General features: G+C 40.8%; 1 protein-coding gene across 4 annotated transcripts in view; it reads left to right on the top strand.

Annotated features, from left to right (window-relative positions):
• LOC127636199 (zinc finger matrin-type protein 4-like) overlaps positions 1-24,485 on the top strand; it is a 151,033-nt gene that overhangs the window by 120,466 nt on the left and 6,082 nt on the right. For 2 of the 4 annotated variants that reach the window (XM_052116645.1, XM_052116654.1), the window contains 2 exons: positions 1,919-2,015; positions 6,819-6,911. In XM_052116645.1, coding sequence (XP_051972605.1) covers positions 1,919-2,015; positions 6,819-6,911 — 190 coding nt within the window. Of the gene's footprint in view, positions 1-1,918; positions 2,016-6,818; positions 6,912-9,756; positions 9,896-24,485 lie in introns of those variants that run through there. The other 2 variants (XM_052116627.1, XM_052116637.1) reach the window with 2 other exon arrangements.

A 24,485-nucleotide genomic window follows, 5' to 3' on the forward strand; every position in this document is an offset into this window, starting at 1 on the left:
ATCTCTTTGACCCCGCTATGTTTTAGTGGCCGGTAGGGGTCTCCTCCGCCCCTGGCAGCGGCCCGACTGCTGCAGATGGTTGTCAATCAGCCCCTCCTCCCCTTGTGGTCGGCAGTCGTTCCTCTGCTTTCAGGTGGCCGGGTTCTTCCATTACCTGGCGGCTGGCCACGGCTGCTCCTTTGGGGTGGATGATAGTGGTGAGGACTTTACTACGGTGCATCCCTTCTCCTTCCTGGGTTTCGGCACCAATGTAACAGGGTAAAAGAGAAAGGAGGAGGTGAGAACCAGACTAAGCATCAAAGTAATATTTAATTAAACAAAGACACTCAAACATAAATACATACAGAGCAGCTTCCTGTAGCTCTCTTTATCCCTCTCGTTGACTTGATTAGCCTGATTAATCAAGCGCCCTCCTCCTTGCCACACATATTTGAACCAGTTCATCACTGTGAATATGTTTCATTACTTTGACAAATAGAAAATGTCCAAATACTTATAAGCAAACTTATTATTGTTTAATGTTTTGCTCGAAAATGGTTTTGTCATTTTAAATATTCAAAATATTTTAGGTGTGGTTGAAGTTTCAAATTCTTTTTGGGGCCACTGTATTTCTGTTAGTCCAAAAACATTGTCTCCATGACTGTGTATCACATAAAATTGTTGAGGTTAAGATATTTTTACAGTGGTTTTAAGTTTTACTTTTGCTGATGCGATTAGCAATGTTGTTAAACCCCTGCTGGCTAACCAACGGTAGAAATAATCAGACTCTTGGGTATAACAGGAACCAGCACAAGGAAGACTTTGTTCCCTGACTGTCACTGTCATTTTGCCAGCCTGCTATAATGCAGAGCAAGCACACATCAACCAAGGCAGGACATTCTAGTAAGAATGGGTCAAATTAAGTATGAGTCAACAGTAAGACATTAATTTCTCCACGCCCTTCTCCTCCAAACGTTGTTATGGGCGTAACTCAATTCCGAGAGGAGGAAATGCAAAGGCCATTTTTCAGCCTGCAATATCATTAGTGCAACATGACAGCAATTACATGGGACACTTAATCCATAACGGGGGTGCAAGCAGACACGGCTGGATAGAGAAGCCTGGGTGTTGATGTGTCACATCGTTAGTCACAAGCTTTTTGCATTCCAAAATCAACAGAATGCAAATAGTGATACAAAGTGTTGTCTTCTTTCATCTTCCAAGTTTTAATCTTCTCATGTTCCTTCATACTGTATCTGCACCCCTCTGTCTTGGCCTTGCAGGTGCAAGAACATCAGTATCCCATGCTGCATTACAAGCCACATGGCCTTCTCAAATATTTATAATGTCACTTGACACACAAGAGAACAGAGGAGTCTCGTTCCCTAAAAGGCCCACCTCCCTATGCATGGATCTAGTTTCATGGAGAGGCCTTTAAATTGTAATTTCATAGTAAAAAAATATATATATATTCATAAATAAATAAATAAAAAGGCTTGACATTTATATATTTATGTTTCTTTAATTGATTCTCTCCACACACACACACACATTCCCATGGGGTACGATAATCAGGCGAGTTGATCAGGCAGAACTGCGAAACACAGCTGATCAGTGACCCATGGTTCGAGAGACAGAGACCAGCATTATCTCATTCCCCAGTTAGTCCTCCCTTTCTCAGGAATGACATGATAAGGGTTTATTGACCACTCTGTTTTCAGCTTAGCGTGATGGAAGCTGTGGGCAAAGACAGAGCCAAAGGATGTGCTTGTGATGAATCAGTTTCTAAACAATAATATATTATAGCTATAAAGCTAAACTGGCAGATTTACAGAAATGTTACATATTATTGTTCACTGTCCCTGTAAATCGAAACAGAATGAAGTATAGTTTTACTTACTAACAAACACAAATATGTGTGTGCCTGTTGTCTCTGTAGGTCTTAAACGCTGCTACACATGTGATGTCTGCAGTGTCACGCTGAATTCAGTGGCGCAATATCATGCACACCTGCAGGGCTCCAAGCACCAAAACAAGTAAGTGCCTAGATCAACCTCATGCATAAACTGTCTATTGTAGGAAGAGGGAAATTATTTGGGTGATTAATGGTACCACTAATGAGTAAGTACACAGTTTAGTTAAACTTTAGATAGAACAATGGATATACATAATGCAAATTGTATGTAACACTACAGTAATATATGTGATAAATACTGTACAACAAGTGATCGAGATCATGACCTAGTGGTTATCACATTTGCAACTGTCATTTGAAGCTGTGGTCCACATGTATAGGCAATGCGATTTTGAGTCCGCTTGCATCATCTGCCGATCCCGTTACCTCCTGTTCTCCCCATAGTACAAGTCATGCAATAGTGCTCCCATATGGTGACTTAATTCAGTTGTTTGTACAACAGATTTTCTGAAAGTGGGAGTAGGTTCCAGAACATTTTTATATTGCCCATAGATTGTTCTTGATTTTTTGGATTGTTCTTCTGTAATGTACCATTAAAGTGGAGGGAGTGTAGTACCCTTTGGTACTATATACTTGTAACAGTATGTTGGTTGATGCATAATATGCCCATGACCTTTTTTAATCAACATCAAGATTTTAGATAAAAATTGACCTGAATAAATTAGGGAATGTGTATATTTTAAAGACTGTAACTGGTCAAGTTTTCTTTGAAGTTTTTGTAATCCTCACCAGTTAATTTAAATGTTCCTGTGTTGTGACTTTAATTTTTACAAGTACAATATTCTGTGTAATCTCTTATGATACTTTTATTATTAAAAAACAGTTAGCAAAATGGTGTTTAAAATAGTCTTAGTTGAGTTCAGCATGACACACAACATGACACGTCCACTGTCTAAAAGTATTGTATTTCAACTACACATGTAATCTCGACATCTGCAGTGTAACTTGCCTAAATCATCAATGCTCTTGCCTTTGGCTCTTCAGCTTGCTCAATTTCAGCTTGTATTCTGACTTGGCAGTCAGTCTGTTTGTTTTGAGCTTCCCTCTTTCTTTCAACACACTCAACACAAAGCGTGTTTGAAGCAATTACTGTGTAATTTTTGCACTGACCCCAATTTCTCTGTTTACACACTGATGCGGGTCATTAGCCATGCAAACATTAGGAGCACATTTGACTGAGATTGAGCCCAAAGTCGGCAATTAAAAATTCTTCTACTCTTCCAATCAGTAGCCAAAATTGAGAGAAAGAAGCCTGTAAAATCTGCAGTCTAATGCACTTCAGAAGGGCAGGCCAGCTTCCATCTACAGTAGCTCTCAGATGTCCTGCCTTGTTATCCTCTGCTGCCATCATATTGGATGCTGACCCTGTCCTGTGCCCCAGAAGTATATGTTTTGTAATGTTCTGCACTCTGCCTGATAATCTTTATCCAGGTGGCATTTTAAAGTAAATCACCTCCACAAGTTGTGATTGACACACTTAGATATGCATATTGACACAATCTTTGTGTATTTAAAAACACACGTATGCATCTGTTGAGGAGAATGGTTACACACACCTTTCTCAGCAAAATCAGTGGCTTTATATGCAGATTCCACTAACTCTCCCCATCCATCATTCCTGTCCTTCCATCTAAACCTTGTGCCAGGCTTCAGTAATCCAGGCAGGTTTGTTCGCTTCTGTTCTAATATATTTGATGTCACTCTTGCTATGCCAGAAAAAGAGTAAAGAACAACGGTTCACTCAAGCACAGAGCTGGAACCTTGGGCTGCTTACCCTACAGATCAGGGACTGAAAACAGTTCAAAGAATAAAAACTATTGAAATGTTGTTAATTGGTTAATAACTGGTTAATTAAGTTCCAATGTTTTTTCATGAAACACATTTTTGGAATGACATCAATTCCAGTTGCCCAAAAAAATGGGGCTTTACTCTTTTTATATATATGATAAATGTTTGAACTGCTGCATCACACATTTCTTCACGTTTAATGCATGTTGTGGCTGTAGCCTTCTATGACATGATGAAGACCTTTTAGACAATTATATATAATTACTGCTTATGTCACATGAACATGTTGCATATTACTTAAACAGTTAATCCTAATACAGGGAAAAATACTGAGGTAAAGTCAAAGGTACATTACTCTGTTGTTTCTAAGTCTTCACTGAATTTTTGTTAGATATGATGCATTATTATGGATTTGATGCTGCCAGGTTTTGACCGAAATGCAAATCTGTAATTAAAACAAATAATTAAAAATAAAATAATGAAAATAAAATAATTTGGCCCAAATAAGATGATGTTTAGTCTGAACGTGCCCTTGCAATGTGTGCAGTTTTTGGCTATTAATTGATTTTTTTATGGTCAGATGTATATTTTATATTCTGTAAAAATGTCTTCGTGTTCTAAATCCTTTGAATGGTGTGTAATTTAAGGGTATAATATAGATTAAATCTCTGTTATCTTGATCTAAACTGAACATTCTGAACACATCTTGTTTTTTCTTCTCAAAACAAAAAAGGCAAATCTACAGGATATGTTTCCTTCCTTTTAATGAATGGGCATTTGCTGTCAGCCACGCTAAACCATGCCCCCAGCATTGAGTGTGTGTGTGTGTGTACATCAAGAATACAGAACAGATGATGGCTGCGTTCAATTTAAAATTTGTATCCTCTTTCCTCGCAAACTTCACTTCATCTCATGGACTCGGATGTACGTCACTGCTTACGTTTCATGAGTGTCAACTACTGGCAGAAGACGTGCAATGGGTTTAACTGGAACAAGCTTAAACCTTGAACACTTGAAGCATGTTGAATGCTGATGTCAATTTGAGGACTTATTTAGTGATTTTTGTACCTGAGAAAACAGTGTTTTCGGGAGATTGATCAGAGACTTATGTATAAATCTTGTGTGTTTCATATTTTTTTCATTAGAATGAATTGTTAGAAAGGATTAATCAAGATTTACACAAACAACAATGTTAACATAATGAACACATAGGCTATAACTGTGTGATAAACAGTTTAAGGTAGCTACAAGTATTATGCTGTTAAATCTCAATATAGCTAACCTAACTTCACTTCCATCATACATTAGAGTTGTATGGGGGAGGGGTTTATGAAGTGCAATCTGCTCTCTCATCACTATCAAGTTGCATTGTGGGATATGGAGCTGCCTGAAGTGTACATCAGAGTAGAATCGCACCAGGGCCGGACTGGGACACAATTTCAGGCAGGGAAATCCTACACCCATCCAGGCCATCCTATGCACCCAAATAAAATTTAGAAACACGGACAACCTTGTTTTTTTCCCCCTAAATTAAATTTTTTTTAATTTCAAATAGGTCTGCACATAACGTCCTGTGCACTGCAATTACAACTGCAATAAATAATGTTATGAGATTGATGTTTTAAATAAATGTTTGAATATTAAAAAAAAATGCAATACTTCAACATTAAACTAAACCACCAATAGGTGGCGGCAAGTGACCGTCTTAATTAGTGAGTCATTCATACGAAAGATTCGTTCAAAACGCTGAATCATTCAGTAACAAAACACCGCGCTGCTGTAGCTTTCCTTTGGAACTATTTTAGTCGGTGAAATAGAACAAAAACAGTTAATATGGTTTGTGTCTAAAATGTAAGTAACTTAATAATAAATATTAACTACGCTACTTGTTTATTGAACAATAAATTCAATGTAACATTTTCAATCGTGATAATATTCAGCAAAACAGCTCCCTTAGTTGTGTTATGTTAAACTAAATCATATGTTATAAATAAAAAAAAAACAACAATTAGAATTTTTACCTCAGTACATTTCTTCTGTGAGTTTTCTGTGTGCACTCATTTGTTGTGATTTCACCATGAATGTAACGTTAGACGGGTGCTGCTCGCATTTTCTGTTTAACCGTTTGTCTGAGGCATAAAGTCGAATCGTAGCCTTGCCAGTCAAGACTAACAGATTCATGATTTTATTTTTTTTATTGTTATTAATATTAATAATAATTTTATTGAATGACGAATTCAAAAATGATCACTGGTAAAGGTAGTAATATAAAATAATAATAATAAAAAAAATTAAAAAACCGCTGGCTGGCAGCAGGCCAACTTAGTCGCCCAGTTGTCCCGGTGCTCCCGATGGCCAGTCCGGGCCTGACTCGCACCCTCAGTCAAAATAGAGGGTTGAGAATCTGTCAGTAGAAACTTCTCTCTCTCACTTAACGAAGTGGAACGGACTTCCAAAATGGCTGTGGGGATTCCCCCGAGGGGAAGTGCTTAGGGGAGTAAGCGAGTGGATGTTAAAAGTGAAGTGGAACGCAGCCATTCTCGAAGAAGAATACCAAAACACAAACGGCTCAGCATGTATTTGTGTATTAAATTACACATACTGCATGACTTATGTACTTGTGGATGGTATTGTGAGCAAAGAAACCTGTATATTTTTGTTCTGGTGCGTGGATCTGTGAATTATGCGCATGCGGATCTGTTGCATTTGTTGATCTGTTGTATGCAAGTGTTTTGGCTACTCACGATAGTCAACACTGCGTAACCACAGACGTAGAAGATCCCACACATTTGTGTGCAGAGCCCACGTAGCTTTCATAGGCTATTGAGTGTAGAAAAGAGAAATCCTCTTAAGTCCCCTAACAAATGTAGCCTGTTTGAACGGGAACGCCTTTCTCCCACAAAATTCACTCTAGGAACTCTTTTCCCCACATTTCCAACCCTGACTCTCGAACACATTTCCACATGGCTTCATGTGCACAGTGATTTTTGTTAGTGTTTAAACACTAGTTTAGTGTGTTAGTGTTTTTTTCCCACTGGAGTGAAATAAGACATTTTTATCTTTTACACTTTTATAGATGTGTTTTGTGCCTTGCAAGAAGAAGATGGCTCCCTCAGCTGAGTCTGCTTCCTCTTAAGGTTTTCTTCCTACTGTACCAAAACATCTTTAGGTAGGGAGTTTTTACCTTGATATTGTAGCATTTGGCTTGCTCAATAGGGGTTACTAAGACATAATGTTCAATAAAGCTGAAATCTATTCAGATTTGAAACCATCTTAATTACGTAAAAGCTCTATACAAATAAACTCTGACTTGACATAAAGGTGCTGTAAATTAGTTGCTACAATATCAGCATCTTGAGGTTTATCAAGCCAATAAACATTGGCTAAGTAACACTTTACAAAAAGAGCAAAGGTATCCTGAACTATAATGTAACAGTATATTTTTTATTCATTTATTAATCTTTAATATTTTATACTATTGTTAATTGTTAGTTCATAATGCATTAACTGATGTTAACACATGCACATTTTGAAAATGTATCAGAAAGGTTCAAAATTATCATTAACCAAGATTAGTAAGTGCTGAAAAAGTATTATTCATTATTAGTACATGTTAACAAATGTAGTTATTAATATTAACAAATATAACCTTATTGTAAAGTGTTACCATCTGCTCTTCTAAACTGTCCATAAGATGAAACAGATTATATGCATAATTCCAAAGTGCATGCAGCATTGAAAATTATTCTCTCCGATCCTGCATTGGCTGCAGAAAAAAGAAAAGAAAAGGAAAAAAGTCCATCAGCAAGTCATTTGCACACAGTAAACAGTATTAGATCTTCCGAGATTACAACATAGGTCTATTTCAGTGCTCTGTGGTACTCAATATATATGTTGGAGAGTTTCTTTGAGTGTGTCTGTGTGTGCATGTCACAAAAAACAAGTATATTTAATTCCCACTCTTAGTGGTGGATGGTGAAACAAATTACTCACTTGTGATAAGGGTACTGATAAGTCTCTTGATCAATAGAAACACTTCGTGTCTCCTACAACTTAAATCAACCCCCCTGCTTCCTTTCCCAACTCAATCAAACCCACAGCTGGTCGACAAGTCAAATATGTTGCCCCTGCCACAAAACAGCCTTTACCATGCAATCGTACAGATACAATCAGCTGCGCACACACACACACACACACACACACACACACAGTCCATTTGGAGTGCTCATTTTATATGACAAGAACGGAAAATGAGACACAAAAATGCAGTCATGTTAATCATGGTATTTCTATATTTACACTTAAAATTCCCTTATTTGGACAGTAAAATGTGATTGAAATATGAAGTACACAATAAACACAGTTAGATCAATGAAAATAAATCGCCAACAGTATGTAATGCAACTCTGTAAGGCAAGCCTCAAGGTACTTTGTCATAAAGAAATGCAAACCACACGTAGGGTCCTTGGATTTCCATGATGCGGAAAACCTGGATGAAATCCCTGTATCCAGTCATAAAAATCACATTACTATATAAAATGAGAAACATCACTGAATTTGACATTTTCAGGAAGAAAATGTATGTTTTAATGCTCTGTTAATCTATTACAAATTTCTATATCTCCAAATGTGATTATTAAACTGCTAAAAGCTGTGATTTAATTAGATAAATATATAATCTGCATGTGCTACTCATCATGTATGAGTAATGCCATCCGCTTTTACGCTGAAAACAACTCATCATATGCATCAAGCGTGCTCTGGGTGTGTGTATGTGTGCAGTAGATGACAGTGAGCAGAGCACTCTGAACTGTGCATTACATAAAGACTATATTTTTTTTTCATGAAATCATAGCTTTGTGGTTTTTAATAATCACATCAGGCCATCTAGCGAACTGCCTATCGGGAGGTAAGAAATCACAGTACAGTAAAAACATACAGAAACTACAAAATAAAAGCTTGATTTAAATGGATGAGTGAAATTGGAAAAAATATAATGTTTAGTGCAATTAAATAATACTGATAATGTATTAATGCAACAGCATTTCAGCACAATATCTCCAGTGTTATTTTGGATTGTGGTGTTAGGATTTTGTAGAAAAATATTTAATTTCATAAAAATAATGCTGTGTTATGTTGAAAATTGTATTAATTAAAATTATTCTATTTTCATTTGATTAAAGTTTGTATTAATTTGATTAGACACCATTTTGATGATGAAATTAAATTAAACTCCCAAACACAGAATAAAAAAACTAGTAGTGGGAACCATTGTGACACTTGATCCTGCTTTGGGTTCTTTTGGAAAAAATGTACATTGTCAGATCAAAAATAAACAAAGCTGGGGCCAGTTGCATAAAACTGTTTTAGACTAGTCTTACTAGTTAGTCGTCTAAAATGTTGGTCTTAATTTTTTCAGTCAGTTGCATAAAAACTTGTAAGACAGCACACCTCAGCTAACATTTGTTTACATTCCATTTTGCCATTGAAAATAACTGTCAGCTGAGCTAGTGGGGGCTGAAAGGGGCTTGAGTTGAGACTTGGTTGAAGACTTTGACTTCAAAAATGGTAACAAAATGTTGTGTTTTTAATTATTTGGGTTAAATCACTAAATGTGTTCATTAAAATACATTTTGAAGCATTGTAGTCCTCTAATAAGCAAATATTCTTAAATATTAAAATATTTATTGAGCGTCCACTGTCGGCCATTTTTTTAAGCTGTTCAGTGTCTTATTTTTCCCACAATGCAATGCTTTCTTACTAAAGTCAACTGTGAGCTTGTTTTATGCAACAGGCTTTCTATGGCGTATTTAGCTAGTCAAACTAATTGTTAGATGCAGTCTTAAGTTAATGGCTATGTTTATGCAACCGGCCCCTGGTCTTTTTGTGTCTATAATGTTAGTTACTCAATTGTAACATCTGAGGTTGTCCCCATCCTAGGGTGCCATGGTGAGTTCACGTAATGGTCAAGTTTCTGTCATCAACATTGTCTCCATGCCTTTTCTTACCACCAGGGCTGTGTGCTCAGTCCACTGCTGTTAACTCTGCTGACTCACGACTGTGCAGCAATGCACAGCTCGAATCACAACAACAAGTTCGCCGATGACACGACCGTGGTGGGTCTCATCAGCAAGAACGATGAGTCAGCATACAGAGAGGAGGTACAGCGGCTAACGGACTGGTGTAGAGCCAACAACCTGTCCTTGAATGTTGACAAAACAAAAGAGATGGTTGTTGACTTTAGGAGAGCACAGAGTGACCACTCTCCGTGAACATCAACGGATCCTCTGTGGATATCGTCAACAAATTCCTTGGCGTTCACCTGGCGGAGAATCTCGCCTGGTCCCTCAACACCAGCTCTATTGCCAAGAAAGCCCAGCAGTGTCTCTACATTCTTCAAAGGCTGAGGAAAGCACATCTCCCACCCCCAATCCTCACTACATTCTATAGAGGGACTATTGAGAGCATCCTGAGCAGCTGCATCACTGCCTGGTTTGAGACTTGCACCGTTTCGGACCGCAAAGCCCTGCAGAGGATAGTGAGGAAAGCTGAGAAGATCATTGGGGTCTCTCTTCCCTCCATCAAAGACATTTACAAAAAACACTGCATCCGCAAAGCAAACAGCATTATGGACGACCCCACACACCTCTCACACAAACTCTTCACCCTCTTGAAGAGACTGTCATTTTTAGAAACTGTCATTTTTTTGCACTACTGTGTACTTGTTGGCGCTGCACTGTCCTTTACTGTGTCTATTGTCCTGTTCATTGTTAGTCATTTATTGTACTGTCCCGTACTTTTTGCACATGTTTGCACGTGCACTTTATATAGGTATGTTATTTAGTCTGTGTAGTCTCATGTGGTTCTGGGTTTGTCCTATGTTGTTTTATGTAGCACCATAGTCCTGGAGGAACGTTGTCTCGTTTTGCGGTGTACTGTACTAACTGTATATGGTTAAAACGACAATAAAAACCACTTGACTCGACTTGACTTGACCAACATTGAAAGCCCTGAATTCCAAACAGTAACCATGATTCCAAAGGAGTATGCTGAATTTTATTAAGTTTAGTAAAGTCAAAGCTACTCAACTTCCTCCTCCCAATCCATTGAACTTCTGTCTAATACAGCTCCACCGAGAAGCTTATCCATTGTCAAGTTCGAGTCCCCAGCTATGGAAACTTGTGAAAAATCGAGGAAGCCCTTGTCTCCGGTTATATCCTTCTCTCCACCACTCCAGCAACTGCAGGTTTTTTCTTAGTAGAGAAAAAGGATGGAGGTCTACGTCCATGTATCGACTATCGAGGCCTGAACTCTGTCACCTTGAAATGCCATTACCCACTGCCACTTATCCCCTCAGCCCTTGAACAACTCAGTGAGGCTAAGATTTATACTAAGCTCGATCTAAGAAGTGCTTATAACCTCATCAAAATCAGAGGAGATGAGTGGAAAACTGCATTCATCACCACCAGGGGGCACTATGAATATCTGGTCATGCCGTAAGGACTTGCTAAAGCCCCCTCTGTTTTCCATTCTTTTGTCAATGAGATTTTCAGAAACCTACTGAATCAGTGTGTGGTTGCTTACATTGACGACATCCTCATCTACTCTTAAAACAAAGAACAACATATCCAGCATGTCAGGACAGTCCTATCATGTCTCCAGGATCACCAGCTATTTGTCAAGGCAGAAAAATTTGAGTTTCATATCTCCCATACCACGTTCCTATGTTACAATATCAGTCACCAAGGTGTAGAACTGGATGTCTCTAAAATAACAGCAGTTAACGAATGGCCTCGACCTTCCACGATCAAAGAACTAAAGTGATTTCTGGGCTTTGCAAATTTCCACCGCCGCTTCATCAGAAACTAAAACCCAACAAGTTAAATTCAAGCCCTATGGTCATTTTTCTTCACCAGGTTAAATTTTACCGTCACTTACCACCCTGGCAGAAAGAATAGCAAAGCAGATGCACTTTCACGCAGGCATGATCCACCCCACATCCAACCTCATCCTGGATCAATCCTACCACCATCTTTCATCATTGCACCGATTAGTTGGTGTATCATGGAAGAAATACATCAAGCACAACAGCATGAACTGTCACCACCTGACTGCCCCTCAACCAAGCACTTTGTAACACAAGCGCCACGTCTGAGAACTATCCAATGAGTCCACACTTCATTGAGCACAAAACACCCTTGCATCCAAATAACAATCACTCTTGTACATAATTCCTTCTGGTGGCCATCTGTAATTTGTGTTGCTACTAAATTAAGTTTTGTCAAGTGTGTGCACAATCTAAGATCCATCGATTTCGTCACCAACATGCCAAACTCCAACGGAAATGCCACCATACTAGTAATTATCGAACGATTTTCAAAATCACATAGACTTGTCCCTCTCAGGGATTTACCCATGGCTATGGAAACTGATAATGCTCTATTCCACCAAGTATTCCGAGTCTATGGATTATCAGAAGACATTGTGTCTGATCGAGGTTCAACTGTAGCCATGAACAGGAAAAGTGGAGCGACTTCTTGCCCTGTGCTGAATACGCACAGAATTCCCTCACTCATAACGCTATGGGGCTAACCCCCTTCCAATGTGTGCTGGGCTACCAAACCCCGATGTTCCCTTGGTCAGGAGAACCATCTACTGTGCCAGCGGTGGACGGAGGTTGTTACCTATCCTACCAAGCCCTCTCCTGAATACTGATCTTCAGCCATTCTTCACTGCTCATTTCCTGTTTAACACATGTATATATAGCGATGCAGTTCCAAAGTATTGCCAGTTTACCGTGCCTTATCAAGTATTTTTACATTGCCATTGTTTTTTGATTCATGTTATGACCATTCCTGTTTTTCTGGATTTACTGCTTTTTGGATTACCCTTTGTTTTGTTTGCCTGGTTGGATGGTCTATTTAGTATAGTTTCCTTTACATATAATCTAGATTTAATAAAAACACCCCAAATTACATGCATCCTAGTTACAAATGTCAATATACCAGCTGTCACAAAATGCCACTGCAAATGCCTATAAAATGGAATTTTTTTTATCCTCTGTTTCTGTTGTTTTTCTGCTGAAATGATTAAAGGAGAGACTCAGTACATTAAACTGGATGGTATACAATAAGATTTCTGCCTTACGAACTTCCCATCAACGTCCCCCATGACCGTTCAGTCATCCTCTCCCCCAACCTCACTTTAACCCTGCTTGTAATGAAATCCTTTCATCCTGGTCCCTCTCCTGTCCGTCATCTGATTCCCAATACAATTCTCAAGCCAAGCAAGCCTACAGTCTGGAGGATATCTCTCAGCTCAGCCACCTGACAGCTCTTTGATTCCAGCCTCATCCTTTATACAACAAGCTATTTGCCTTCAATCTCACTTGCCTCATTTTCAGAACACCATCTTGACTGATTTGTTTGTCTCTCAAAGAAGTAAGCTCCCTAGGTTAATCTTGATTTTTCAGCGTAAAATAAACATGTCTACACTTCAAGCAGCAATAAAACATGAAGTATTGATTCTGTTAAAGTCCAAACAAATTGCCAGGGACAGTCTTAATTTTTTATTTTTTTGCTTTTTGCTTCTTAATGTGATGTGGTAAGATGAAGATTCATTCTGTGTTACAGCATAAAATCATATCCTCATATACTGGAAGACGAGAGACAGAGGTGGATGGGTGTGTGTTGTTTCTTATTATAGGCGAAAGAGTGTTTCAGTTTCACGATTGGTCTCATTCACTATTAATTGCATACAATTGATCTTTTTATTATGTTATATGGCGGAAACTCTTATCACGCAAAATTTCTAAATTTTCACAACAGATGTGTATGCACATGAATATGTACTTATCTAAATTGGTTCTTTGCACCCTTCAAAGGGAGTTGGAAATATTGTAATTATGAGTTCCGAGCACATGAATGACCAAGTGAAGTCATACTAACAAATGGGAAACTTGGAATCCTAGATGATACGCAAGTTGCGATATTAAAAGAGGTGTGTCGACATAAAAGATGATGGAATGCAAATAAAAATCTTAATTTGTGTTCTGCAGAAGAAACAAAGTCATGCACATCTGGGATGACATGAGAGTGAGTAAATCATGAGAAAGGATTTGAATCTTTTTTGGTGAACTATCCATTTAACATATTCCATTTCAGCTTATCATGTTCAAACATGAGTAGTTTTGCATAGGTGTGGTTTAAGTTGGTTCTAAATGTTATTCAAAAGTTAAATAATTTAGAAATAATTTTTCAAACTTACTGATGAATGATGATTTTTGCACACAGCTTTTTTGTGCAAATGCTTTGTTAGTGCATGAGACCTAAGTCACAATATCATTATGCTCTTTAAAATATAAAAATATTAAGAGTATCACTAACAATCCAGGTCAGGGCAGTTCCATTCTGAGGACCTTTTATGTGGAGAGTGCTACTTATCATACATAATCCTACAGCTTTAATGCAAATGTTATGTCTGAAGTGCTCCCTCCACTTTACATCCCAGTTACAATTGCAGAATATCATGCCATGGCTGTTTGATGTCTCACTTCAGAAACACCCACCCTCTCGAAAGCATAACAGGGTGGCCTGTTTAAGCATTGCCTCAGGAGAAGAGTGACTCACTACTAAAGCAGCCAACTCACTTTCAGGCTTCTGGTGACTGAGTCCTGCTCATAGAGAGGTCTTTGTAATTGAAATCACACATGAATGACCCTGTATAAGTCTTGAAATGTGAGAGAGTCTCTGAATCAAATGTACAACGTCACCTGGGAAGTTTTAAAAATACCCATGACCACATCTTATTTTTGTGTCATTTAAAGGGATAGTCAACCTAAAATAAATAAATAAATATGTAATTTACTCACTTTCATGTTGTTCCACACTCATTTAACTTTTTCTGTTGAAAGCAAAAGTAAGAATATTAGTCACATTCACCATTAACTTTCACTGTATCTTTATTTTCACCATACAATGAAGTTAATGGTGACTGAGCCCTGTGTTGAACAAGCTACTTGTTAAGCTACCAACTGCTCAACAGAAAAATTTGTAAAGCTGAGCTGAAAGCTACACTTCAGAGAAATTAGCAAGTTTTGTAGCAAGCTAAAAGTAGCTTGCTACATTTAAGCTACTTCATATTTTTCCCAACCAGATGCATGGAGCATACTCCCATAGACAAAGCATCTAATAGACTTATTACATTATGTTTATCAAAGCCATGGTAAAGCATAGTATATTGCAATACAGTACACAAGTATCCAGTATGGTGCAATATATAATGTATGTGCTTGTAAAAAAATAAAAATATATGCTACTAGGGCTGGGCAATAAAACGGTATAGATATATATATATATCACGATAAAGAAAAGCCACGATAAGCTTTTGAAGAATTTTCGATATTTACTGCGTGCCGCTAAAACACAAGCGGTTTGGCTTTCTCAGGCTGCGTTTCCACTGGGGCGGACAAAAATCTGCTCAAAGGCGCTCACAGTGCTAGGAGAGAGCTTGCTCCGCACCGCTGCCAATCCTACTATCCACCTTGCGAGCATGATGCTCAGCTTTCAGAGGAATTAATTGAAAATGCTCTCAGCTTCGCTCACAAAGCGCCAGTGGTAACGTAGGGTCAGACTGGATGAACTTGCTTATGCTAGCTGCCTTGCTAACAATTAGGTTACGTCGGACACCGGATTGATTCCATCCACACCGCAAGACTTCATGACAACGGTTGCACCCTCTCACCGTCTCTAGTGAAGAGCGTGACAGAGCAACAGTGATGTGGACAACAGCTCTGATCTTTCTGCGCTGTAATCTTGAATATTGTTATCTAGCAACAAACATGCATAATTTCTGCCCTGCCCCGCTCTGCACACGTTGCCTCTTTTTCCTGCATGTGTGTAGACATGAAGCGCCGCATGAGTTAACGTTGTTTCAAAGCACCTTTTAGACCATAACGTTTTTCCCTTCTAAATGTATCTTTATTAATCAGCATGTTACGAGCCTTTAATAATAAACAAATCGATATCTGTTCTAATTTTGTGAAAATGAATTAGATGTCTGGAATGGATAAGGAAAGACTAAAATTACTAGTTGGTAGACTAGTCTCTCACTTTAATGAAAATATGTTTTAAAATAAAAAACGTTTTCTAAATTTTCTCTCGGGACACCCCCGAACCCACATTCAGCATCATTCCACAGTCACAAGGACATCTATGCCCCATACTTGGTATCTGAATCTAAAGAAATTTAAAAAATATTTCATTTTAATGTAAAAAATATCCAACAAATACTGGACTGCTGTCACAGAACTAACAGATGATCTTTTAACAGTCATTTTCAATTGATAAACTGTAAAAGACGGTAAAATTGGTAAAAGATCCTGCAGACCCCACTGCTGTGGCTGTCTCTGGACCCCCTGTGCAGTTTTGTAGAGACTATTTTGACTGTTTAGAGTTTATTTTTTCTTCTTTTCTTCCATCAACTTTGAATAAAAATAAAAGAAAGTGCAATGTGTAAATGTATATCGTAATATCGATATCGAACTATATGAAAAAGCTTATCGTGATAACAATTTTGGCCATATCGCCCAATATGCTACCTATACAACTCATGAGTTTAATATGCAAAATCACTATTTTTACATTTTATTTTCATATTTATACTACTACATCTACAAGCCCATATACATTTGAACAAAATTTCCTTTTCACATTCCTCTAACAACTCTATATAAATAAACTACTCATCTTATTCTGTAATTCAGTGTCTAGATGTATTTCTGTATGTACTGGAGTCTTTTGATCAGAGGCCAAATTCCTTGTGATTATTCTGATTGAATCCGCAAATTGATAGAATGCTTTGCTGTCACGTGTGGCCAATTCAATATAAAGAACTGACTCAAATAAGTGATTTATTTCTGATTCAAAAGTGCCGACAGTAAACGGGTGCACGGCATGATGTAGATGTGTAGATTTTGTCAATGCTTCGCTGCTAGCTAATCAGTAATAATCTGAAAAGCTACTTGATTTAAATACTAGCAAAGTGACAACCTTGCTACTGAGATATGTAGTTAAGCTAATCGATTCACTATTTATAGCAATGTTATTGCACATCACTTATTGAGCCTAACATTCTGCCAAACATCTCCTTTTGTATTGCGAGGAAGAAAGTCTTACAGGTTTGGAACAACATGAGGATGAATGATGACTATGTAATTACTTGGCAAAGCTAAAAAAAAAAAATAGCATCGCTACATTTATTTGTTCGGAATGGGGTCTCAATTGTTGGATATGTCAGGTTATGTTTGTCTTCCATATGTGAACTTAAGTAAGGAAGTCTGCATATAACACTGCACAGCTGTAACACCATAACAGCATAGAAGGAATGGAGGGAATGTAGGAGGAGAAGGTGGATGGAGATCAATGTTGGTTTGCCAACAGCAATTTAGCATGAATGTGGGACCTAAAGCTGTGAAAATTATTATGTAAAATGTAGCAGGCTTCTTCGTTTTGCTTAATTTGGAAAGTGATACATTTATAATTATTAACTGTGGATGGCATGTTTTTTAGCTATTGTAGGTGGAAAGGGAAAGAGTTCAATCTTTGTATGAAAACCTTATGATGGAAGTGTCTTTTTCTGCCAAATGAACTTCAGTTAGTAAGCTTGACCTTGCTTTAAAGACTTCCTACTAATATGAAGTAGGAAGCCATCCAAATGTTTTTCTAACTTGTCTTTTTGTTTAACATTCATAAACATCTTGAAGCAGTAGAATACATCTCAAAACAGAAAAAATGGCAAAGTGCAAACAATCAGATGTAGACAACATTTATAATTTGTATGAAATCAAAACTCATCATTAATGTAATTCCAAGTTTTGCTGGCATGTTTTTGGCCACAGTTAAAACTGCTAAACCTGATTAAACCTAATAAAATAAAATAAAAGATTGGTCTTGCTTTTTTAATTGAATAGAAAATCAACATCCACTCAGGCCATTACCCATCCAGTGTTTTTACTTGGTTGTGAATTAAAATGGCTCATGTAGAATAATACAGTAATCACTATAACTCTCCAGAGCATATTGCTTTATCACATTGCATTTTTAGATTTATGGTCCGAAATGTCACATCCTAGACAGTAATAGTTATGAAAACTAAATAAATACTAAATTTAAAATGTATAATAAACTGTTAGTAAAATAGATTCAGAGAGGATGAATGTATATGCTATCATGGTTAATCAATGCTAAAACAGTTATCCTAATAGTAACCATTTTCTAATATCTATATATATATATATATTTATTTATTTATTATTTATTTATTTATTTTTAAAGGAATAACCAACAAAATATTTATGTAAATGCATAACAGAAGTTATAGCACTATAAAATCCAATAAGTTATGGTCAAAATAAGTAGTAATTGTAAAGCAGTTAGCCACAGAAAGTATGGTCAAAGAGAGAGAGCCTTGATTTACAAGGAGTAATGTTCATTTACTTTAGACTTGATGCTGGACAAAGAGAAGACAAGTGGATTTTTATTGGAGGGCTGGGGGTGGAGTTGGAGGGGGGGTCTACCTAGCTTTTACTGGACTCTTTTTCTGGAGAATGTGTGCAACACAATTTATGTGTACAACCCTTTGAGGTCTGACATTTTTAAATGAAGGATGGTTTTAGTGGTGAGGGCTGAAATGCAAATTGCCTTTTGAAGAGGCATCTGGAGTATTTCTCTGCTAAGGCAAAGATAAACAGTCTTCTCCCTTTCACTGTATCAAGTGACCTGAACCTCAACAGAGTCCTTCAAAATGTCACATGAAGTGTTGTTTTCACAAGGCTTTTTGTGTATCTTTGGCTTATGTCTGTAACAATACTGGAGCGACAAAGATTAAAGTTGTAATTAAAACTCTGCAGTGCTCTCTCACTGGTGCTGTTATTGCCCCATACAATCAGTTTTAGCATTACTCTAATTGGGTGCTTAATTCAACATAATAAGCCATGTTAAAATGTCTTGAACAATTGCATTTACCTGTTGCATGTACCTGCATTAGTATATAGTTTCTCGTTACTTATTACAAACAGTGCCCTTCAAAAGTAATCAGACCCTTCATTAGTTCCCCTTCTGTCACTCACTCGACATTGTGTCGATTGTAGTGACACAAGGGGCTTCTTTCGAGAGCCTCGTATACCTCTGAATATGAGAAAAGACCAATGCCAAATTGGTGAACAGAATTTGCATGTCCCGCCCCCAGACATATGGGTATAAAAGGCAGGGATCGTGCATCTGTTCAGTCCGAGCGGTTGTGTGTTCATTGAGGTGCGACATTCACTACTGTTCCTCTCACCTCTAAGAGCATTGCTGTTGGATCCTATGGCGCATTACCAGTGTCTTTCTCCCTTCTCTGCACGCCAGTGCAGTCCACGCCCCTGGGCACTTCAACAGCTTTTCCTAAAAGAGCAAATAGACCTCTAAAAGTGTTTATTTACTCTAAAAGAGTAAACACATTGGCGTTGAACGTCTTTTGAAAGACGTGTCTTTTTCAAGATGCCTTTCTGCCTTTGTGTAGTTCCTTGATGCGGTAGATAGCTGTCTGCTTTTGATGGTCATATATGCTGCCTCACGTGCATGGGCTGCAATCACACTGCGAGGCAGCATTTATGAATGGTTCATGTTCTCATTGCGAGAGCATGACCATGGCAACGTTGTGGGCATGGCTTTCCTTCCTTAATGGTTCACCCGCCCCCACTGCACGCTCGTTTGCTTCCGTCCAGGCTCGATGTAAGACCGGCTCACCGCACAGCTAGTCTGATGTCTCCTTCAGACCCCCTGAGCTGGATGAGAATATCGGCGCTGCATCGGAGAACATTGCGGCGTCTGACGATGAGGACTCGACTGGGCTGCCACCTTCGGGTCTGCTTGCCCACTCTGAGACCGACACGCAGATGTCTGGCATGCTTGCCCGGGCCGCTGAGAGCGTTGGGCTGGGCCGGCCGGAACACCCACCCCCCACCCCCACGGTACCTTTCTTCCCAGAAGTGCATGACGAGCTGACGAAGACATAGGGCACCTTTATTGCCTGAAACGACCTCCTCGCTCGTCCGCTCTCACTGCCCTTGACAACGGGCGGTCCACGGGTACACGGAGGTCCCCCAAGTGGACAAAGTGGTTGCGGTGTGCCTGCGCCCGCAAAACGTGGCAACCTGGCGGGATCGCTCAGTACTCCCCTCTGAGACCTGTAGGACGATGTAACCCCTGGTGTCCAAAGCCTACAGCGCCACCGGAAGGGCCCTTTACACTCTTCATGCCACGGCCCTCCTTCAAACACACCAGGCCAAGGCACTTGGGTAGTCCAAAGAACTGCACTTGGGTAGTCCTGATCCTGATATGCTGCAGGAACTGCGCTCAACAAATGACCTCGCCCTCCGGGCCATGAAGGTCGCCTCGCAGGCACTCGGACAGGCGATGGCCACCCTCGTTGTCCAAGAATGACAACTGTGGCTGGACCTGGTTGAGATGTGGGATACTGACAAAGCTCCCAGATCAGCCAATTCGGCGATGCCATAGAGGACTTCACAGAGACCATTCAACACATCATGCCTCCTCGTCGCTCGAGCACTTACTCCATCTGTTTGCCGAGGGTGTCCCCCTGTGGCTGCGAAAGCTCAGGCAGCTCCACCCCAACCCGGTCCCAGCTCTCGGCCCAAGAGTAGAGCTCCCCGCAGGAAGCCGACGCCCCCTGTCTCACAAACCCCTTTGTGGATCCCAAAGGGCTCCCAGGCATTTCTGAGACAGTCAACTCAGGGAGCGAGATGGCCTCTACGTAGTTGGCCTCTAGACCACTCCATCCGGCAGGGAAACCTTTTCCCACACTCCGACTGGGCTGTGGTACCCAAAGAGCAGCCTCCTCACTCCTTAACTCACCTAGCTGGTGTCACAAACGCCGTTCTCATGCGTGGTTTATGCTTTCCAACCTGTTGTACTGGCTGACCAGGACCATCCGACTCGGCTATGGGAATCAGTTCGCCAGGCTCAGTTCGCAAGGTCCTCCCCTTCGGCCTGTCCCTGTCCCCTCGCTTCTTCACGGAGGTCGCTGAGGCCGCCCTTGCCCCGCTAAGGGAAGTGGGCATCCGCATACTCAACTACGTAGATAACTGGCTGATCTTAGCTCACTCTCATGAGGCACTATGCGCTTACAGGGACCAGGTGCTCAGACACCTCAGCCGTTTAGGACTTCAGGTTAACTGGGAAAATTGCAAGCTCTCCCCGGTTCAGAGCATCTCTTTTCTCGGCATGGAGTTAGACTCAGTCCCAATGATAGCGTACCTCACAAACGAGCATGCGCAGTCAATGCTGAATTGCCTTTCATCATTCAAAATATGCACTGCGGTCCCTCTAAAACAGTTCCAGAGGCTCCTGGGGCATATGGCATCCTCAGCCGCGGTCGCACCACTAGGGTTGATTCATATGACACCACTTCAGCACTGGCTTCAGGCTCGAGTCACAAGATGGGCATGGTACCACGGCACATATGCTGTGGTCTTCACCCCCCTCAATTATTCAACCCTTGGACAGACCTCTGTTTCCTGCGGACAGGAGTCCCCCTACAGCAGGTGTCAGATGCATCGTCGTGACCACAGATACCTCCAAACAGGGTTGGTCAGGCCTGCGGTTACTTTGGCACATCACCTGCCTACAGTTGCTGGCTGTACTTCTTGCCCTGCGGAGGTTTCTCCCAATGATCCGATGTAAGCATGTCTTGATCCCTTCAGACAGCACCGTGACGGTAGCGTACATAATTCGCCAAGGCGGCATGCACTCTCGTCACATGTCACGACTCGTCCGCCATCTCCTCCTTTGGAGTCAGCACCGACTAAGGTTGCTGCACGCCACTCATATGCCCGGGGGCAGCATCAACACGGCAGTGGACACGCTGTCGCAACAGGCTTCGCACAGTGGAGAGTGGAGGCTCCACCCCCAGGTGGTTCAGCTGATCTGGGACCGTTATGACAGAGTGCATGTAGTCCTGTTTGCTTCCCAAGAGAACTCCCATTGTGTGCTCTGGTTCTCCCTCAAGTCGGAGGCTCCTTTCGGAACAGATGCACTGGCACACAGCTGGCCCCGGGGGCTGCACAAGTACGCATTTCCCCCAGTGATCCTATTTGCACAGGTGCTCTGCAAGGTCAGGGAGGACAAGGAACATGTCACTCTAGTGGCGCCCTACTGGCCCACTCAGACTTGGCTCTCAGACCTCATGCTCCTCACGACAGCACCTCCCTGGCAAATTCCCTTGAGGAAAGATCTTCTTTCTCAGGGACAGGGCACCCTCTGGCATCTGCCCCCAGACCTCTGGAACCTCCACATCTGGCCCTTGGACAGGATGCGGAAGATATAAGTGGTCTACCACCAGCTGTTGTAGACACGATCAACCAAGCCAGAGCTCCCTCTACCAGGCAGCTTTATGCCCTAAAGTAGCGTATGTTCGCAAATTGATGTTCTTCCCGATCTAAAGTCCCACAGAGGTGCGCAGTTGGGTTAGCTCTCATTCCTGCAGTAAAATCTGGGGGCGGCTGTCCCCCTTAAAGGTGTATGTAGTCGCTATCACGGCCCACCACAACACCGTGGACGGGAAGTCCCTAGGAAAGCATGACTGGATTATGAGGTTTCAAAGAGGCACCCGGAGGTTGAATCCTCCCAGGCCATACATGTTCCCCTCATGGGATCTCTCCGTGGTCCTTGCGGGCCTTCAGAGTGCCCCCTTCAAGCCACTATGGTCAGTTGAGCTAAGTGCCCTCTCCCAGAAGACGGCCCTGCTGATTGCGCTCGCTTCCATCAAGAGGGTTGGAGACCTGCAAGTGTTCTCTGTTAGTGACACTTGCTTAGAGTTCGGTCCGGCAGATGCTCATGTCATCCTAAGACTACGATCCTTTTCAGGGACCAGGTAGTGAACCTGCAAGCAAGCTGCCCCAGGAGGAGGCAGAACCAGACTTATCGTTGCTGTGTCCAGTACGTGCTTTGTGTACCTATTTTGACCGCACACAGAGCCTTAGACTCTCTCAGCAGCTCTTTGTTTGCTTTGGCGGACAGCGAAAAGGGAACGCTGTCTCCAAACAGAGGCTCGCCCACTGGGTAGTTGACACCATCGCATTGGCCTATCGGACCCAGGCCTTGCCCACCCCCTTGCGGGATCGAGCACACTCTACAAGGAGTACAACAGCACCTCCTTAGCATACATCTGCAGAGCAGTGGGCTGGGCAACACCCAATACCTTTGCGAGATTCTACAATCTCCAGATGGAGTCGGTTACTTTCCGTGTTTTGTCAGGTCTGAGCATGTAGAACTCAGTAACATGAGACAACTAACCAGGTATCCCGCTTATACTAGCGAATTTAATAGGTGCTGCATAGGTGCTGGTTATCACGGTAACCCCCTGTGATGTATTTTCCGCTGTACGCTCCCCCTGTCAGAGGGTCCCCCTGTCAGGCGGACCCACGTCTCCCTTGGGCATTCCCCACTGCCCCAGTCACCGTGTTTGTAGAGCTCCTCCCTCATTTGGCAGGACCTACACCGCGCCACTTCCATGTATGGCGTAACAGTCCCATGTGACGTATTTGCCACATATTCACATCCCCAGCCTGGGCAGGATGTGGTCTCCGCGGGGTCTTTTCCTCCTGAAAGAATAGGACTGGAAAAGAACACCTTCCCTGATGCGTGTTATAGCTAGATGGACCCAGCCGCATCTAACACTCTATGAGGAGAAACATAGAGAGAGAATAGGCAGCGTTTTCTCATGTTACCAAATTATACACCCGACATTTAGTTGTTTGTTCTCTGATATTTTTATTTCAAAGAACTGAAACTAAAATTATTCATGACACTGTGAAGTCGGCGACAGCAGGACAAAAGTTAAGTTGCAGAAATCTGTGCTCATCAAGATTCAAACCATTGCACCCAGTGGTCCAAGCTGTTAGTATTGTTGAGGTGAAATGTCCACAGGGTAGCGCCAAAGGTTTGTTGTATTTTTTGTTGTAGATGACGTAATACAGTCAAGAGGAATATTTTATTAACCCTACTCCCAAACCCCAACACTAAACAGAACCAAAAATGCAACATTCAAATCGTGTTCTTGATTGTTTATTTAAACATGGACCAAAACCCATGGGGCAAATACTGTGCCATATGGATATTTGTACACGTTCAAATTGATCCAAAAATGTCTGATGAGGGGTTATGCTTGTAAGTAATTTTGAAGTATGGGGTTGATTTCAGGGTACATGAACATTTGAAAAAAGCATTAAGTATCACAGAGTCATTGTAGGAAGATTTGAAATAGGTTGTTCAGTTTAATTAGACATATTTAAGTAAATTGGATGTACTCTACAGATTATCAGTTTGATTGACATCAGGGAATTTTGCAGGTTATTGCCCCTCCAATGTGGCCTTGTCGTTTGAGACTTTGTTGCAAGCCTCAGTTTTTAGTAAATTTTCTTGCTGTATTTTGCACCATCAATTCCTCCACCTGATTTCACAAAACGCCTAGTCCCTGCTGATGAAAAGCAGTCTGACTGCATGGTGCCACAAACACAATACCTTACTGGTGTTTTTAAAAGTGTTGGAATGGATTTGGATTTGGGCCCACATACCTTTTAAAGTCCCCGGCCTCATCAATCTTGGTCTCATCTGATCTCAATTGTTTTCCTATATTCCATCTCATAAGCTGTCTCTTTGGAACACATGGTTTCACATGCTTA

This window comes from Xyrauchen texanus, chromosome 4 (genome assembly GCF_025860055.1).
Source record: "Xyrauchen texanus isolate HMW12.3.18 chromosome 4, RBS_HiC_50CHRs, whole genome shotgun sequence".
NCBI classification, from domain to species: Eukaryota; Metazoa; Chordata; class Actinopteri; order Cypriniformes; family Catostomidae; genus Xyrauchen; species Xyrauchen texanus.